Genomic DNA, 20,831 nt, shown 5'->3' on the forward strand with positions numbered 1-20,831 from the left:
CTCTGGAGCTCAAAACCTTTGAGGTAAGTGTTTCCTAAACGGCCGAGTGCCTCAGGCCGCCGTCACGTCCGACCCGCTCGCTTCACTTAAAGCTAACTTGTGCGTTTGCTTGGTCGGTAACCAGGGAAATTGGCCCGAGACGTCTCGGGCCGACTCCGCGGTTTGTTTGTGGGTCGAGAGCAAATGAACCAACCACAGGGTTCAGTGGTAGAAGACAAACTAGATGTGTAACATTTTAATTAGCGAGCTTTAGAGGAGCTGGTGGGAGGATTCTCTCTCCAGGCTAGCGGTTTCCCCCCGTTTCCAGTCTTTATGCTAAGCTAGGCTAACGAAAGCAGGGACAGGTGGGAAGACAAAAGCACAATTGTCCCCAAACAGCTCCACTCAACTCTGTGATCAACACATTTCAGAATGACTCGGATATTTTGGAGATTCGTGCCAGCAAGACAAGAACGAGGAAAAGAGAAGAAAGAGAGAGAGAGAGAGAGAGAGAGAGAAAGAGAGGAAACTCGCAGAGCGGGGTTATCCTCTCCACTGCCAAATGTGTTAATGAGTGGGCCTACTGGTCTCACACACACACACACACACACACACACACACCTGCAGTGTGCCAGACCGGATGGTACTACAAGTGTGCCTGCCAACTGCTAACAGCTCTCCCCGAGAGGCTCTCACACACACACTCACATAGTACACACACACACACACATAGTGGACACACACACACACACACACACACACTCACTCACTCACAAGCGTAACATGCCGACACATTCGCAAATGTGTCCACCTAAAAACACAAAAAGACTAAAGATGCAAATATGCACACACACACACACACACACACACACACACACACACACACACACACACACACACACACACACACACACACACACACACACACACACACACACCTCAAATTTCTGCCGGAGCTCCTCGTTGCCCTCCTCCCCCTCCGGAGCAACGGGAACGTTGAAGTACTCGCCTTCTTCCTGGGAGAGCAGCTTGAACCTGAGGAGAGAGAGAGAGAGAGAGAGAGAGAGAGAGAGAGAGAGAGAGAGAATATTTCCAGTCAAATCAATTCCCAATTAGTTTATACAATTTAAGCGTTTAACTGCTTCCATTAGCCGAAACGGCTTACTGTTAGCGCACCGATTTGAAGTCCTAAAGAATAATCAGCTGATTATTCAGTAATTCACTCTCCTTCATGGTGATCCGACAAAGACGGGCCCAAAACACGCCGCAGAAGCTTATCATTTAACAAAATCAATAGTAGATAATGTTTTCACATTGGCATTATAAGCATCTTCGCAGTACATCATATTGTGCCTGCTTGTTTAAGATGAAAACAGTGTTTAGTGAAACAGATCTCAACTATTTTCCTTCCATTTTTTGAGCATTTTTAATGGGCAAAAATCCTGTTTTCTTCTTTTTTGTTTATTTAGTTGTATAGTGTCTGATTCAATCAGACATTTTCACTTTTAAGTGTTGCTGTCTGCACGTTTTGGATGTTCCTCTGTGCAAATGCAACAAATCTGAAATACTTTTCAGGTTTTGAGAGCGGTTACAGCTGATATCACAAACTTCTTTCATGGTTGATGTTTCTGCCATGGGGGGGAAGTGCTAATCAATAAAACATTTGATGTTGCTTTTATGCAAAAAAAGATTCAGTCTTCCGGCCCACGTGGATACCGGTTGGTATTGTCGTCCAGGATGTATATGAATATAGCTCAAAGACACAGCCAACAACACAGTGCTTAAGAGTAATAAATAGTTAATGTCAAAGTAATGATTACAGCCACTTTGAAGATAAGTGTGAATATTGTTTCAGACGCCTGTGCACAGTGGGAACATCCAAAGGAATGAAAGGCAATCAAACATTGCCAGCAGGTTGCAGTTCTTTAAGACAGATTGTTATTGTATTTTTAGCCAACAATACAATCTGCTGCTGGCTGTTAAAGGTGAGATTGGGAGCATTTCTGTGAGCCGGCCGGTTCGCGGCTAACGGTGCAAACTACAGCGAAAGGGCGGAGAGCGGAGGGTGGATGATGTCACCGACTCTTTTGAACATGACTCCTCCCACACTAACATACGGAAGTTTAGCTTCAGCTCACTCTGTTCCTCGGAGTTGTGGGAAACACACTCTTTGCTCTTTAATACCCAACGTTTCTTTTTTTATTCTTTAAATGGCATCTCTCCACCTGCACCATTCCACCTCAAACGCCGGCATCTCATTAAAAAAAAAAAAAAACCCCGACAGGGCAGCGTCAGCAAAAAAAAGAGAGGAAGAGAGGAAGATAGAGAGATATAGAGGCTGAGCTACAGAGGGAGGGTGCCGGGGAGATAAAGAAGCAGAGATAAAGAGACGGGGGTAGAGATGCTTTGGCACGGAGTACCACCAGAATAAAAAAGAAGCGCTCCAACTAAAGTATTTCTCCAACGGTGCAGTAATGAACAAGGTCACCTTCACTCTCCCTCCTCCTCTACCTGTGTTGTTTCTCTACACCCGCCTCCCTTCATCTCACCATCCATCCACTCCCAGTTTCTGGAGCTCCGAGATGCCGAAGGACAGCGATCCCATGAAGTCGTTGCGGCTGGTCAGGTCCCAGTCCCACACCTCCACCGACAGACGGCGGTCCTTATCGTACTCCTTCAGGTGGCTGGGAGACAAAGCAAGGACAATCAACAGTTGGATGATACCTGTGGGGTTTTGTTTTTAATACATAATGTTTGTTTTTTGATTTCTTGGAGATGTGAGGAAAGGAAAAAAAAAAAAAAGCCTCTCAAAAGTAACATCTGCACCCAGATGCCTGAAAATGCAAATCTCGGTCTCCCTCCATGCAAAACTGCGACGGAGCTGATTAAGTATGTAATTGGAGCCAACTGCATGAAACGACCCCAAAAGCAAGGTTTTATGAATCTGAGGAGCCAGATGTTTTTATCTGAGCGCCAGCGGTTACACATGCTTGGGAAGACGAGCATAAAGCGCTGCTCTTAAAACAGTGAGGGAGAGATGAGACGGAGATAAGATGGAGAAAAAAGAACAGAGGAAGAAGAGCACAGGCAAACAGAGAGATGAATTAACAAAGAGATCACCAAACATGGTGGAATGAAGCCTTACAATTTGAAGGTCTCATCCCAGGTGGGGTTCAGGCAGCACTTTATGGTCTTGGTCTTCTGTTTACTCTCGCTGCGCGGGTCTGGGATCAGTTTGAGCTTCACGTAGGGGTCCGACAGACCGTTGGGGTCCATAGGAACCAGATTCCTGCCCTCCTTGACTGGGGGGATGAAGGAAAGAAAGAAAGAAAGAGGGTGAGACGACATTTGGATAAAGAAAAACAGACTTTCAGAGACTTTGAATTTGATCACGTACCGTAAAATGTCCATAAAAAACAACACAATATTAAATCTTTATATTATCCTGTTAAACTGAGATGAACCTTCAATTGTTATTATTATGGTATTGTTGCATACAAGAGTGATGAAACAAACCATACCTTCAACGTGAATACAGTTATATTAATAATTTAACACCGATTACATTTACAGTACAAATGTTAACTGTAATTTGGTTATTGTGCAGATCATCAACCAAAACACCAAGCGGCCGGATCTAAAAATCGTTTGAGGAGTGAATTTATTCCACATTCCACCGCATATCATCTTGAATTAACCGGTCGTTTGAAGCGATATATGTTTAATGAATCACAACATAATATACACTTGAGTTTACAGGGCCTTTCATATAAGATTCAGTGTTATAGGTCGGCAACAACTATCAGATCAACATGAACACTCAGGCTCTGTCATGTGGTTTAAAAGACGATGGACGAAATTCTGCTAATATATTTAAGGGATTCTCCCTTCCGATTGGTGGGCCATTTTCCTTTCAGGCAATAAAAGGGACTAAAATGAGGATTAATCACCACTCGCTTGTATTAACATTCCACTCTGCTGGACTCTTGTGCACATACGATGCTGGTGGGTTCAAAAACACCCTCTGTGTACTTGTGCATGACTGCAGCACGCGTGCCATTGAATAAAGATATTAGAATTTCATTTGAACCTGCCAGTAACTTATCATAATTAATTTAAACCCATATTTAGCATGTTGGCAGGTTTTAATTTCAAGCTGTGTGTGTATGTGTGGATCCGGTGGAAAGCTACTGATTCAATTAGGCAGGTTAAACTTGAGGCAAAGGAAAACACACCAGACCCCCAGAGTTGTATTTGTATTGGGGGTTAAAGCCTCGAGGTTGCCAGATCGGTCTGTAATGACCGTGTAGACGGATGAAGGTTGCCAGTTCCAACACTAATCCTTCTTTTGTGGCCGTCTGTTATTGGGCTGTAATTGTATTGCGGTGGCATAACATCCCCAGCGATCGGGAGGTGTGTGTGTGTGTGTGTGTGTGTGTGTGTGTGTGGGTGTGTGTGTGTGTGTGTGTGTGTGTGTGTGTGTGTGCGTACAAATATTGTTGCTGGTCAAGTTGTGAGGTCACATCCAATTACAAGCAGCAGAGCTGGTGCTGCTGTGTGTGAGGCTGCTCGCTTGGGAAGCACTCAAGAACACACACACACACACACACACACACACACACACACACACACACACACACACACACACACACACACACACGCACACAAGGACGTGTGAAGTTGGCAAACAGCGGTTTAGTTAATCCCAAAGACTGGCTCGGGACCCAAAGGTGGGTCGCAGGAGATTTTGTTGGGGTCGCCAAATAAATTAGCTAAATATCCTCCATCGTCTTATATTTCAACGTTTTGTGAATACAGTCTTTTCAGGAAACCACTGAGGCAACAAAAGCACTCGGTTATAGCTTCAGAAAAAGGTCGTTGTTTGGGTTAACGACAGAAGTGCCATAACTGAAGTTCATGACAAATCACACGGGGATTGAAAGATCGCCTCAATGCCTTTATTTAGTCACATTTAATAAGTGAATATGGTTTCAATAACATGCAAATAGTCGCAGCCCATTCAAACAGGTTGTGCAACATGTTCTGTAGCTTAGTTTGGGACTTTGATTCACGAGTCGGTGCCGTTCACAGAAGAGACCGACTCACTGGTTCACCTTCACACACCAGCTCAGGCCACATTACTCATTCATGACCTTTTAAGAACACTGCCTCGTGCCCAAAGAGCCCTCTACTAAACGTGGAAACCTAAAACCAGGCCTCCGGGCGTCTCACTTCACCGGGTCGGTTACACTAAGAACATGGTCGCGCTTTTGGTTTATCTGATTTAAGGTCCAAACAATAGCAGCCACATGGACTGACGGCCTGTTTCGTCTCATCTGGGATCCACACGGCTTCAATGTGTCTAATACCTGAGCAGACTCTGGATCAGCTGTCTAATTGGGCCTGTTTGGCTGACACCATTTTGAATTCAGTCCAAATCATCCTACTTCGGGTCTATTTTTGGGTCCAATTCAAATCACATCCGTCCTGAGTTGTGTGTGAAATGTGACTTTAGGTAGGTTATGCTGCATCTTCTCATGTAGACGAGACTTCTGGTGGATATTATTTCACAGAGGCGGTTCTTGAACTAGAAGGAGGCGCGAGGAGACAGCAGGTTGTGTGCGCAGTCAAATGATGGAGAGTGGCTGCCATCAATAGAAGAGAAATGGACTGACATTGAAAGTGACACGTGTCACATAATATTGAAGCAGGTCCGTCTTTCATCATCACCGCGAAAGTTCACCTGAAAGTGACACTTTCCAGACGGCCTCTTAGCATGAGGCTGTTCCTCAGTGGCTACAGAGAAAAATACTAAAGCGTAAAATGTTTTTTTTTACAATTAACTATTGAGATGCAACGCTGCCGGAGCTGCGGGGGAAACACGCGGCATCCGTTGAAACCCACGACCGAGGGGAGAGGAGAAACCTCGAGAAGTCAGAAGAGAACCGGGGTTTTCCTGCCGCTATAGCGCAATGCTACGCTAAGAGGTTAACCACAGCGCAGCCCCGACGGCCAGCATTACACCCTCAGCCGAGCGGCTCAATAAATATTAGATGATGCCTGTTAAAGTGACCATCAAATACTGGTTGAGGTGAGCTATAAAGAGGGTAGCATGCCAAATGGTCTCACAGGACGCTTACAGTAAACAGAGGAGGGTTGGTGTGGTTTTGTGTGTGTGTGAGTTTGTGTGTGTTTGTGTGAGCGGATGTGCTTGTGCATGCACAGGTGTGCAATGTGACTGTGTGTAGATTTTGTTTTATTTCATGCATGCTAATTGCAAAGAGGATGCATGGATGGCTCTAGGGGTGTGTGTGTGTGTGTGTGTGTGTGTGTGCGTGCGTGTGTGTGTGTGTGCATGCACAGGTGTGCTATGTGACTGTGTGTGTAGATTTATTTGATGTCATACATGCTAATTGCAAAGAGCATGCCTGGCTCTGGGGTGTGCGTGTGTGTGTGTGTGTGTGTGTGTGTGTGTGTGTGTGTGTGTGTGTGTGTGAGAGAGATAACGCGTGCATTTGAGTCTACAGGGAGGGCGAGCGGAGAAGAGAGTGCAGTAACAGCAGAATACTGTATGTGCACAGCAGCGTGGGCGTTGGCAGTGCACCTTTTCCCAAGTGAGAGTCTCAGTCGGATTCTTATGTTCTGTTAAAGCTGCTTGCTTTTTTTTTTATGTGCTGCTAAATGAATGAATAAATGAACCGGTACCGACTGTCATGCCGAGAGCGTTCAGTGTTCAGTTGGGCTTGTTTGTGCCGGTGAGAGCGAGTGCAGCCAGAAACCTCAGACCGTGGGGAACTAGTAGAGTCACCGTGGTTTTGGAGCCTCGAGTCCGGCATTTTGGTCGGCGCCATCTTGCTTTTTTTTGGCAAGCAGTGAACAGAAAGTGTTCATATTTGGACTGAGGAGGAGTGACGTAGAGACGCCGTACACGGCTCTGGTAGCGGCAGCGACATGTCAATCACCTTGTAGCCCCGCCCCTAAATCATCTGTTTGACTCCATAATTTACTAAATGAACGTTATGCTGTATTGAAGAAGACTTGAAACTAGAGATTAAGACTTTACTGAGGGAATAAATCCAGAGTCACTTTCTCATTGACTTCTATTAATACAATTACTTTTGCAACCAGAGGAGTCGCCCCCTGTTGGCCAGTAGAAAGAAGGCAGGTTTAGGACACTTACGCATGGGCTTCACTTTTCTTAGGACGGGAGGTCACCACCTGGTATTAACTAAAGCAAACAACCCCAAAACTTGGAGACTGGGATTGTCTTTGTACTCTGAAACAGATTAACGTTCCCCCCGTTGATTGATCACAGATGAGTGAGTGTGACAATGTGCACAAACACACTGACGTATCTAAGGCACTGAACAAATGAAAGGTGCAACACGTGTTCCTTTCTAGAGCGCGACCCTTTGGTCTTTAAGTGATTCTACGGTGGGCTTGTCCGGCCTATTTATGCACATTAATCTCTGCAGGTTGGAGAAGTTTAGCTTTTAAACTGCAACTAAATACTGGCTCAGCTAGCCTGGCGCTACCGAGCTGAACCACGGTGAAGCAGCTCAGGGCTACTAGCTGATATTTGATTATCGGATTATTGAATTTGAGCGATGAAAAGTCAAAAATCCCTAGTGGGCTCAAAAGCTTTATCATGACTAATTGGTAAAGCATACATCTCTGAGCCTGACATTAAACTTGAATAAAAAACGACTGAGTCCGCGGCTCACTTTGAATAAAAGTCCCCTTCCTTTTGTGATAGCCGTGTCCTTCAAACAAAGGAAAAGCTTTAGTTTGGTAGAAAGGTGTCTGGGGTTTGGCGTGAACTTTGGGTTAAGTGTTCAAAAATCAATCAACATTCATGACATCACACATTGTCCGGCCGTGTTTGAGGCGAGAGCGGAAGCAGAGTCTGAACTTCTGTTCTCTCGTTCTCCACGCGACTATTACACGTCATGAGAACCACCAACATCAACTCCATGGATGCCGTCCAGCAGAAGAGACCGCATGAAAATGTGCGCCGTTATCCCCATATTTAAAACGATTATCGCTTCTCACCCTACTCGATGCCGACTGGCTTTTTCCCACCATGCCTTTCAGAGCAGCTAGAAAGCCACGAGGCAGAATGTGCATTGCCAAAAAGGGGAAGGAAGGAAGCATCTTTTCAAGGCCCCCAATCGCACCACGTCCCACTGCAAGTGTCCTTGAGCTGGATACTGATCCTCCATCTCCACGGGGCACTGCTCTGCCTCTGACCCTGAGCTCGGACCTCTTAGGGTGACTTAAAGTGATCAATACAGTGTCACTATACACCCATGTCAATTGCTTTGATTAAAACCCACAGCTGGTCCACAGCACGAATGCATTTCTGAGTGTGGCAGCCATTTCTACCAGCTCACTGCTACGTTAAGCTGTAGAATAATTCCTAGTGGTTCTACAATTCATTCTGTGTGGTGGTGGTGTTTTTTTTTTTTTCTCATCTCACTGCAATGAGCTTCTGCCGGCTCCACACTGACCCCTGTGGACAGAAATGAGTACTGCATCTGCCGGTGCCCTTTTATTATTGCCCCGTAAACTATTACCATCAGAAGTGAGAGGAGGGTTTATCACAGCCGGAATGTCACTCAACGTTTTTCTGCACATAAACGATTGAAAGATACGGCGAAACAATATAAAATACGAACATTAGCCGTCGGTCGTCCTCCACAGTTTTTACCATGCAGCTCTATTTTATTCTATTCTGTAGCTCTTGTGAGGTTGAGCCTTCGCTGCTGTCCTCGCCGTGATAAATCGGCTCTCTTATCATTTCCCACAGTAAATCCCGGCTAATGATCCATCTACGAGCGTGGGAACCGGGAGGAGGGAGAAGGAGAGAGGGATGAAACCAGCGAAAGATCACGTTATGAGCAGAGATGAGCTGGACGGGTCGTCTCTTTCCAGGAAGAAAAGGTTCTCTTGACCGTTTAAGCGGGAGTTAGTGTCCACTGATTGTTTATATATGATGTGTAATCCCAGAGGAATCAGTTATGTCTTTATTTCACGTCAAATATGAAGATGTTTTTCTTCAAACAGGAAGAAATCATTTCCACCGTCTTGGAAAATTAAAGTCACATTACCATTAAGTTACATTTAGTTAGTTTTTAGTTCAAAAAATAAATAAAATCAACAACATGTATTCCATCCACGAATCATTATTGATCATCTCGTACCTTTATTGAGACGCTAATCCATTCACAGCAATACATAAATCAGATTATTGATATCAGATTAACTGTGGATACTGTGGACAGCCAATGCATTTATGGGAATTCATAAATATGAATAAATGAAAAGCAAACTGGTTTTCTTCCACATGACTTGTGATCAGGAGGAATATTCACCACCAATAGTTTATTGTTTATTAAGAAAGTCTGATGTTTTCTCTCTGAGGCTCATCTGTATTGGAGTGGACGGTGCAGAATAAAGTTAATGTAAACCTCTGCTGCCACCTGCAGGTAAGAGAAGGCACTACATGCACACTAAAAAGAAGTGGTGACACTGTTCTCTACTATTAATCAATGTTATTTTTCTTTAAAAAAATAACCGGCCAGCAAACATTTAACTCATCCCATTGAAGCAAGACTCGTCTGGGCAATACATTTAGGAATTTAAGAAAATAAACTAATAATTTCTCTCCACACGTTTGGCTGAGAGCAACGAGTCAACAAGTGCTGCTGTCGCTGAAAAGCATTCTGGGAAACATTCTGCCTTCAACATTAGCCTCCTTATTATTTGGACTATGTGAAGAAACAGCTCATTTAATCTTCATATCAAACGCTTCATATTGGTTTTAATTTCTACGGTGAGCCGGTTAACAACCTATAAACTGTAATTTATAAACTATAAATAGTAAGCAGGGAAGGTCGGCAGCAGTGTTGTCGTACTTCAGTACGGTTTGATGTTGTGGTTGAAGCTAAACTGGTTAAGCTAGTGACACATATCCCATTTAGATCTAAATACGGGATACAAAAACAAATAAAATCGAGGAATATAGTCGCTAAAATGACCTTCAAGAGAGAGTTGGACTGAGAAAAGACATCATCTTAATGCAAATATCACTAAATGACACATTTCTTCCAAAATTAAATCAAGAATTTCTGAGTTCACTCAGCCCAAAACACAGCATATTGATTTACTAAAGTTGAGCTTTCGTTGGCCCACTGGTGGGCCTCAGAGCGCCATCTAGTGGGTTAGAGAGGCACTGCCAAATGGTCAGAATAAATAAAATAAAAATAAAAAAGATTTACAAATTTACAAAGCTAGTATTTCAATATATCTCGCTCTAGCATTCCCATGAATAATAATAGTTTTTAACAATCAGAAGTTGGTCTCAAGTTGCCAAATGATGAGAAAGTGTATACAGTATATTCTGTAGATATTATTCCAATGTCTATTAGAGTCCAGGTTGTGCGAGGTCAGTTTAACAAATACTTTCTGTGAGAACAATCCGGTTGTCTGTTCCTCAAGGTTCCTCAAGGTTCCTCAAGGTTCCTCGCTCTGCACCCCAACACTCACACCTGTTATCAGTATGTTGCCATTAGAGAAGCAGACTAGTCGTTGCACGTTCCAGCCTTGTGACAAAAGATGAGGACACGATTCTCCTCCTCTTAGAAATGTTAGAGCTTATAAAAATGTCAGATTAGAAAGATTAGAAAACCGTGTATTAAAGAGCCGACCTTCCGGCTTTTCGGGATGTTTTTGGACGGTCAACCTGCGTGTTGACTGGACGACTCCCTGCCTTTGCAACTGCAGCGCTTGTTACTTTACTTGTGATCAAGGAAAATAAATTCAGAGAACGAGAGAAGTTGTTTGAGTTAAGTTCTTCCGGACGCTACACCAGGCATCCAATAATTAGTACGCATTAACAACACAATACACTCCGCATAGTAAGCACAGTGCATGTTTGCCGTTAAATAATCCATCCTTCACCTCCGCAGGTCGGCCAGCAGAGGGAGAAAGAAGACAGTGTTTCTGTGTGGACGTCTTCTGTGGTGTACTTACTGGTGACAGTGAGCACGTTGGTCTTGACCTCAGCGGTGATCTGCAGGCGACCTCTCCTCTCGGTGTGGTCCGTCCCGCACAGGCTGGGCACGTTGGCCACGCAGCGCTTGTGGATGTTCATCATACAGTCTGGAAAACATTCATTTACACATTAGTTCATTTCAGTGTTTGAAAAGACTGCATCAGCAACAATATAAGTTGTGTGCGTCGCACTGAGACCATCGGCTTCATGGAGTATACATGAGTGTGTGTGTGTGTGTGTGTGTGTGTGTGTGTGTGTGTGTGTGTGTGTGTGTGTGTGTGTGTGTACTCCTTTAAATTTCATCTGTTTGCTGTTGCCTTTAATTTAACCAGATTCAAGGATTTTAAATCAACTTCTGCATCTCACTACTGCATTTTATTTTATTTCATTTAACTGCACTGCAACTTTTATTAAATTGTTTTGCTTTTTGATAGTTTTTAATGTTTTAATGAATGTTCTTGATTGTTTTTTAATCTTGTTTTCTTCTGCATTATGTGTTGACGCTTTTAATGGTTTTATGTGAAGCACTTTGAATCGCCTTGTTGTTGGAATGTGCAACACAAATACACTTGCTTTGTGTGTGTGTGTGTGTGTGTAAAATGAATGAATGAATGAATATATACTTTCCAAGGGGAAATTTGTTGTCGGAGTAGCAGCATTTTACAGACTAAAAACAACATATTAAAAACAACAACAGGGATGAGAGATATATACGAACATTTAAATTAAATTAAAATAGCTGGGATGAAAGATATGTACAGCGCAGAGAGTATTACGCGCGTGTGTGTGTGTGTGTGTGTGTGTGTGTGTGTGTGTGTTACGTACGGTCGCATCTCATGCCCTGGTGTAGGAGGCCGTAGAGCAGAGAGCCACAGTGGTCGCAGAAGGTGGGACTGGAGTAGGTGTGGATCTTAAACTTGTGCTTCGCCCTCGGGTCCTGGAGGGAAAGTATTTCAGCAAGTTAGCAAGTGAAAAAGAGAGAAAGAAAGAAAGAAATAAAGAAAGAAAGAAAGAAAGAAAGCAGGGGATTGTCTTCTACTCCATAGCAGACAAATAGAGCAATGAACATTTTATTCGTGCCGTTTGTCATCTGTGCATTTACTGAAAAAAGAAATATCCAGAGATAACTATTAGTTTCTATTGCACTTGGTTTTATTCATACAAATCTTTGAACACCACACACACACACACACACACACACACACACACACACACACCTCTATACCTCTCTTCTGTCATTTTTTAATTCACCAATTTCCACTACGCCTAAACTTGTGTCTTTGCATTCACACTTTAATCTGACAAAGACAAGTTTCATCACAATTTATTTCACTTTAGAGACACGAATCAGAAATACTGAAGGTGGGCAAGAGGTCAAAGGTCACATGGTCAGGCTCTTCTCTGCTTACGTCACGTGTTCCTTGGAGACGTTGTACAGACGGACTCAAAAGGCATTTTGGACATTTGGTGAATGCTAATTATGCGCTTTAGATTGAAAAGAGGAAATTCAGAGACCGATTCCTCATTTGAAACTAAGGCGTAACTAGGGCAGAAACGGAGGTTATTTCTGTCTGGTGTGCGTGTGCGTGTATGTGTGTGTGTGTGTGCGTGCGAGAGACACACACCTGCAACCATGGCTCAGTGGTTGAAACACACACACACACACATTAACTCAAAACGTGTAACTGTTGGCCACATGAGAAATCGCTCGTTCTCAAACCCACAGCGGCCCTGGACCCACGGACTGTGACATCATCGGTCCACCGCTTGGGGGCGGAGCCAGAGCCCGTGGCCAAGCGGGGATGCTTCAATTCAACGTGGGAGTTTGAATGCTTCTGCCAAGGGGATCCGATAGCCGGTGCCAAACACCAAGCTGCAGCGTTTAGTAGGAATCTCCGACATGATGCTGAGGTGCTTTGACGAGACCAGACACACGAGCGCTTCCTGCCAAAGGAGCGGCCCTCAGTTCAGGCGCCGACCTCACTTCCTGCTGCGTGTTCGTGTATTTTCGTGAGCCAGAAAGATGTGCTGATTGATTTCTTTCCTTTTCCCACTCACCTGTCCTGGAAAATAATGTTTAATTTTGGCTGCCGCTGAATTATAGCTTCCCTAAGGTGTCTTTAGGAGAGTGTGTGTGTGTGTGTGTGTGTGTGTGTGTGTGTGTGTGTGTGTGTGTGTGTGCATGTGTGTGTGTGTGTGTTCTCAAGGACAGGACCACCTCCTGCTTGTTTTTGTTCTTATGGAAAAGAAGAAGAAGAAGAAGAAGAAGAAGAAGAAGAAGAAGAAGAAGAAATAGTGAAAATAGCCTCTTTTCCTTTTATAAATCAGAGCATGTGATTTTCAGTCAAGAGTGGGATATCTACACGTGACCTGCTTGTGAAAAGGTGTTTTTCGTTTCATGCTAAAGACGCAATAACACTCTCACTTAATCACACACAAACAAGATGGTGGAGAGTAGTTTAGTGGGTCAACGGGTCCCAACATAGATCTGAAGGCTCAGAGGTTCCTTCTTTTCAGCTTGTTTGTTTGTAACAACAACAACTGTGACGGAATTCACAGTGAAACTGAATATTTGAGCGCCGTTCAGTTACAAGAGGGATTTATATCACTTCCTAAAAAAAGGGGCGGGACCAGAGTGCAGGCCGATACGGAGCTACAGAAGACGGATGTTCACACACACGAAAGGGGAACTTTAACATCTTTAAAAATAAGAGTAAGAGTCATTGCAATTTCATAATTGGAAATACCATCATTTCATCGTAATCCATCAAACGCTTATTGATATATTTCAGTCTGATCCATAGATGCCAGCGTTGATGAAACCGTGCCAAATGTTGCAAGTAAGAGCTTCAACTATCTATCTTTAAAATTACAAAAGAATGCATTGAAGCCAAACATCTGAATATGAATGAGTTCTTGCACGCAGCATGATCAATAAGGAAAAGGAGGTCAGGGCCACGTGATGGAAATCAGCTGTGAGTCTCCTGCTGTGATCGAGCAGCGATGAGCTCCAGTGCTTCTTTCTGGGGGACTTTCTAATTAAAAAACAATGTGGTGTGACCTCTGAAAGGTGCTACATTAATACAATAAAATGTGTGTATGTTTTTTTTTATACTTCACACTCCGGTTTGTGTACGTTTTTCTTTCTCCTGCCAGCTCGTTGGCAACCTTTTCAACGGTTTCCCTGGATTCTACTCACCGAGAGAGAGACCCCACAAATTAAAAGGAGATGAGTGTCGATATTTCTTACCACATTTACGAAAAAACACATCATCTACTGTTTTAAAATCAGCCCTAATCCTGCAAACGGCAATTCTGAGATCAAGTCGAACCTTTTGGGACGAATAATCTACGACGTCGTGAGATATCAGACCCCTCCCCCTTTTTTTTTGTACAGTAACAACAGCACAAGACAAGCCTGTTCTCTCCTTTCCGTGTTCTGGAAATGAAGCACATGGCACACTGCGGTGAATCAGTGAGGATGATGAAACTCTGGCGATGGCGCCGGGCGTTCCTGCGCTGTGATGAGAGCGTCAGGCCTCAGGCCTCATGTCGCCGCTGGCCGAGCTACTGCAGCCGCCATATTTGTCGGCTTTCGTCACACGGGAAGTGGAAAGCTGATGGTTTTTTGTGTGCATTTTTCGAACTCACATCTCGGAGTCTTCCCTCAACGCAACAAAGTAGGACGCCGTATGACAGAAGCAGCCCTTTTACGTCCCGATCAATAAATCAAACGCGCCGCCATTGTGTTCCCGCCCCCCCCCCCCACCCTCCCCCCGGGCTTGTAAGTCCTCCTCTGGGAAATGTTTAAGTGTTTTGATGCGATTAAGGAAGATATGCAAAGCAGTCACTCTTGGGAGAAAGAAAAAAAAGCTGCTTAATTGCGTCACAAGAGCAGTGAAGAATGAATGATTTAAAATAGATAATAAAAAAGAAACAGAGGGAGTAAGGAAGTGAGGAGAGGGGTGGTTTCTTCTTCACACCCTGAATGGAACCTCTGTATGCTAATCACAACCTCTTCATCACTTTGTTGACCCTCCTCCTCCTCCCTCAAACCTCGTGGTTTTTAACCATCTGGTCACACAGGCTGTGTTACATATATCATTATATCTGAATATGCAAATTTAAAAAAAGCATGCCGAGAGATAGGATGTACATAATGAATCTCCATATATGGGGGAAAAAGATGCCGCAAAAGACTTTTAGAGCATGATTTCCTGAAGCTTCAAGTGAGAAAACGCCTAAATAATTCACAATAGTCGACGTTGAAGTTCTATCATTTCAACGCTGTGCTCCTGTTTAGAAATAATCACTTAATGCGTTCTGCAATTTGATAAGAGAAACAGCACGGGGGGATTCAAGGTTCAACAGTTCCACAGATAGCAGTTTAGCTCAGCTCAAAATGCTGCAACACACACACACACACACACACACACACACTAATGGCTTGTTGTGCTCCAAAAATACTAATAAAAAATGATAAAAAGAAAACACTCTACACTCTAAAATCCCAATGCTCCCTGCACAAAATATAAACTAAGATCCTTCAGAATATGCCCTAAAAAATGAAGAGCGCATGCAATATGGTGGCAACTATTTTAGTTTCCCCCAATGGGTCAGCAGGAAGGTGTTGGTGGATCCGTGGGGTTTGAACCTGAAACCTGACGGGGCTCTTTCAGTGTGCCGTCTGTGTGGGTTTCTATCGGGGCGCTTCAGGTTCCTCTCACAGGCCGCAGACCTGCAGGAGAGGAGAACCGTAAAGGGGAACATGTCTAGAGGTCCGGGGGCTTCAGTTCTCCACACAAACTAAATCCAATGTCAATTCTACCTTCTTTTTTTTGCAGAGGAAAGGGAGGAAAGATAGTATTTTCATAAATGACATGGAGAGCTTTATGCGTTTGCATAGAAAGGGTACGATTTGGGCCAAATGTCTGCACATTACCTCATTATAATGCGTGCAGGTATCACAAAAGAATCGGGTTTCATTTCACCTTGTGGCCGCTTTGAGAATTACACGGTTCCTCTCAGGTGAAAGCCGTATCAATGCTGAAGAGAAAGTATTCCTTTAAGTTCTTCATCTACAAAAAGGTGCTGGAAAGTTCATTCATTCCTCTTTGCGGGCTATAATATCGTTATCCTAATTTTCCAGAGGTTTTTATTTTTATTTTCCTGTTTGAAGGTTGTTTTTTTTATCAGAATGGAGGGTCTGAGAATCGAGGGCGCCGTATGCTGCAGCACAGCCCCTGGAGGAGAAACAGGGGTTTTTGGGGGGGTTTTATAAATAATAGTGACCTGGCTTTTCTATCTGGAAAGTATATTTTAGGAATTCCAGGACCAGTGGGAAATAAATATATCCTGAATCATAGACACAAGCTATCCATCTTCCACATTTAGTTGTATGTCTTTGTATCTCGGCCTCTCACACTCACACACACACACACACACACCCACCCCCCTGCCCACACACACACCACCCACGCACACACACACACAGACACACTCACACACACACACACACACACACACACACATATAGCATTACCCGGCTGTGGGCATGAAATGTAGGTTTCATTAGAGGATCTCATCCCTCGACCTCTCCCACAGGGAACCCATTCTATTAACCCAGATCTATAATTGACTTCTTCTTTTAAACATACATAGCTGACGGAGAGACGAGGAGACGAGGAGACGAGGAGACAAGGAGGGACCGGCAGGAGGTAAAATGGGAGTGGTGGGCTGATTGCTGCCGACAGTGACAATAAATCTGCTCTCTGGCTTTTGTGTCTTTGTCTCGAGAGCTGCAACTGTCCGGTGTTTGTGACGTTATCAGCTTCAGGGGCTCAGAGAGGGAGACGGCTCCTGATTGGCTGATGCCTGACGAGTCACTTTATTCTGATGTAGATTAATCCTGTCACAGCGCTGCCAAACTATTGACTTATCTGCATATTGTTGTCTCAATAAATCAATCATTTCCCTATAAAAGGCTGAAAAAATATATACAAAGTGTATTTATTCTACAGACTAACATTAAGAAAAATATTTACTATTACAGAATAAGACAAATAAAGGCAACATAGGTTCACATTTGAGAGGCTGGAACCAGATCAGTTAAAGCATTTTTGACACTTTTTTTATCGAACTTGTTGCCAACTTTATATTAAATTAATCTTGCAATTGATGTATTTGTGTTGCTTTGCAATGGCACTATTGATAACAATCTGCCTCATCGTTTATTCTCAGCTGTCTTAGAAACGAGAATAATGTGAAGCAAGATGTCCATAATAAAAAAATTGCTTTGAATCTGCTTCACTATTCATTGTCGTCAATAACTATATTTGACAGGTGTTGCATGATGGAGCTGACAGCGACTGAAATATAACGGCTGATGTGTTGTACTCAGAGTCTCGGTCATATTACAAAACGTTATCATATTCGAGGAACGCCGTGACCAGCTGTGTGAAAGCGGTGCATTGTGGGTCTCCTTGCCTTCCTATATTTAAATGCGCAGCTACTTTGGAGCAGCGACACTCTACATCCCCGCTGTGCAGCCACCGAGGTCCTAAGACCACGAACTCATTAAGGCAGCAGCGACGCGGTGGGGGCGGCGGGGCCCCGTAATTAAGAGCAGGGGCCCCCTGGGTGGAGTGGCATTTAAATAGAGGATGTACAGAAAAAGAGTGGAGACAGTGGGAGAAGGACTCGGGGAGAGAGGGTTCAATGTGTGCCGAATATAGGAGTATAAATATAGAGGCAGAACAAGAGCAGGGAATAGGTAGAAGGAGACGAAGATGTGGAATGAAATGTGAAGAGACTAATGAAGAACAAAGGTTATCTGCTGCTTTCAAAAGGGCACGGCTTTGAAGACATTTTAAAAAGGAGAGCGTTGCACTTTACACCCCCGTTGAAGAGATACAGGGGAAGCAGGAGACGCATAAAACAACATCTGCTAATCGGTGCAGGAAGATGTGGAACTATGTGGGAAATAGGTGGAAAAATAGCAACATTTTCTTTGAAGGTTGAATTTAAAAAGAGAAAACAACTCAACAAGAAGTGAACATGAAGTTCTGAAGGAAGAGGATACAACCGCTGGAACAGTCTGCAGAAACACACAAAGTGGAGCAATGTTCCTGCAATACGGAGAAGAAGAAGAAGAAGAAGAAGAAGAAGAAGAAGAAGAAGAAGAAGAAGAAGAAGATGACGAAGAAGATGAAGAAGAAGCAAACGAAGACAAAGACGAAGACGCAGCAGCAGAAGAAGAAGAAGAAGAAGAAGACGAAGAAGAAGAAGAAGACGAAGAAGAAGAAGAAGAAGAAGAAGAAGAAGACTGCAAGCGAGCAAACATGGGCGTAAACAATGCATCCTCGAGGCAAAATGCTTTGGTGAGAAACTGTGAACGTAAACGTGACTTTGCTTCCCTCACTTGCGCAGAGGAATTGTCCGTTTACATCAAAGGGTTAGTCGGTGGGACTTTGGTCTGCTGGGAGAGAGAATCCCTCTCACAGTAAAATAGTATGTAAACTTATGCAAAAGGGAATGCAAACACACAGGGCTTTGGTGGGGAGAAAACAACACGTGAAATTGTAACCTAAATTGAGTGTTTAGTGCATTTTGTGTGAAGGCAATAACACGTGTAGTCCACTCTGCCGTCGGTGACGTCGACTGCAGAGTTTGAGAAGCTCAAAAGGTTAAATCTGAGAAGCTTCAGCATCTGTCAATTAATCAATTAATATCTCTGACTAAACTAAAAGCCCTCACAGATGAAGAAGAAGAAGAAGAAGAAGAAGAAGAAGAAGAAGAAGAAGAAGAAGAAGAAGAAGAAGAAGAAGAAGAAGAAGAAGCCACTTGAGCCAAATGAAAAGAGAGGGCAGTCAGGTGGAAGAGGACAAAAATCCGAAGTGAAGTAGCTGTTATACAGACGTATAATAAGATGAGAGGAAAAGGCTGCGGAGACGTATCAGTCGTACAGAACGCGCCACAGGAAGCCAACGGGCGAACGCCAGCGCCGGCTCTGGAGGCGGCTCGCTAAGTGTGCTTGTCAGACTGAAAGGGCACTCCAGAGGGAGGGAACGACACGGCGAGGGACCCAAAGCCGCCACGGCCTCTGAGAGGATGGAGTTGATCCTGAGAGCGCTCTGAGGAGAAGGGAGGGAACTCGCCGTGTTCTCTCGATGGGATCGGTTAGCGAGGAGTTTAAAAAAATAGAGGAAATGCACCTCATCTCCTTAAGAGAGTGAAGGAGATTATGATCAAAAAAAGATCACCACTTAAAAGGCACTTTCTGTTGTTGAAGCAGAAGAGGTGAAGAGACAGTTTTAAAGACAATTAAAAGATGGCTTTTAACCTCAACTGTGTAGGTTTTTTATTTCTACTTTCCTCTAATGTAGTCGAAGATCTGAGCTATTTAAGGGATTATACCTCTGACAGGGAAAACAAGAGTACATTTAGACAGCAGCTAGAGAAAGAAAGTAGAAAGGTGAATTTCTACGTATGGAGAGAAAACTGTAAAATGTTGTCTCAGACAGATGCATTTTTGAGACATTGACCACCACTTAAATACAGATATAAATACAGATATGATATCGATTCAGATGAACTTGGAACTCAAACTATCCACTGATGTACAAGAAATTAAAATAAAACTAAAGCCAAAACCGGATACCTCTATATTATCACGTATTATCTCAGCCACAGCCTCATTTGATGACATCATGAAAATATATTTAATTTAATGTGAGAGTACTACAGTGAAGAAGAAAAAAAATCTTTCAGAAACTCGACTCATGATCAAAGTGCAAAAAACATAAATGCAACCCGTCTCCTTCCATTCCTAATAAACATCCTATACATCCCCGTTATGCACAGTATAAATGTGTGTGAGTGTGTGAGTGCGCACTGCAACTGTCAAGGCGGGAATCAAAAAAAAAAAAGATGGAGGCAAAAAAAGATGGCGGCAGCTGAACCGTGACCGCGGGGTTGACAGGTGACGGGGCCTCGTGAGCCTGAAGCGTCTCTCTGGTGTCATCCGTCTTCCCCGACCCCGTTCTCATACGCACGCAGGATTTTAAGTGATCCGTGTGTTTGTACTCACATCGGACGCAGGTCCTTTGTCGGCCCCCGGACAGGAGAAAGTGACGAACTCATGGCAGCGTTTGTGGACCACGAAACAACACACTGCGGAGAGAGAGAACATGAACGCGATGTTAAACACAGCTGTAATTAGTCCTGTACCTTTGCCCAGGAGGCAGAGCATACCTGGATACAATCATAGCAGTACTACATAAAATACATACAATTAAAAACCAGAGTGTTAGTCATGATAGTAATCTACAGGCTGGGTTTAAAGGAATCAGTGGAGGGGGAGAGTCTAGTTGTAGAGAAGTCAACGGCGAGAGGCAAATATTTTATTTGATCCCGTTTGAATTGTGCCAATAATTACACATATTACACAAAGACCAGTTTGCACGTCAAAAAAGTCACATTTTGTCATGAAATTGTTGAAGAATAAGACTGTAAACACATCAATAGAAAGCCTGCACACACACAAACACATGAAAGTTAAAATGACAAACATCATATGTGTAATGTATGACGTTTGACACCGGAAGGGGAGGGGCTTCAGTCCAACATGACCCCACACCTGCGTCCACACATTAAGGTCATCGGCTTGATCTTTAAGATTTAGATTTTTTTTTTTTGCATTAAGTTTGAGCTACATTAGAGGAGGCGTTCACTTAACTTATGAAACGCGTTCTCAGTGTTGAATGTACGGATGGATGCTGTGCTTCTGTCTCAACAC

General features: G+C 43.6%; 1 protein-coding gene across 1 annotated transcript in view; it reads right to left on the reverse strand.

Moving 5' to 3' along the window:
• LOC306749814 (protein kinase C beta type-like) overlaps window positions 1-20,831 on the reverse strand; it is a gene marked incomplete at both ends in the record, with an annotated part of 69,918 nt that overhangs the window by 25,407 nt on the left and 23,680 nt on the right. The window contains 6 exons of the mRNA XM_079233146.1: window positions 918-1,014; window positions 2,529-2,663; window positions 3,125-3,281; window positions 11,014-11,142; window positions 11,861-11,972; window positions 20,124-20,206. Of these exons, the coding sequence (XP_079089272.1) occupies window positions 918-1,014; window positions 2,529-2,663; window positions 3,125-3,281; window positions 11,014-11,142; window positions 11,861-11,972; window positions 20,124-20,206 (713 nt within the window). The remainder of the gene's footprint in view (window positions 1-917; window positions 1,015-2,528; window positions 2,664-3,124; window positions 3,282-11,013; window positions 11,143-11,860; window positions 11,973-20,123; window positions 20,207-20,831) is intronic.

This window comes from Taurulus bubalis, assembly GCF_910589615.1.
Source record: "Taurulus bubalis genome assembly, chromosome: 17".
In the NCBI taxonomy this organism is placed as follows: domain Eukaryota; kingdom Metazoa; phylum Chordata; class Actinopteri; order Perciformes; family Cottidae; genus Taurulus; species Taurulus bubalis.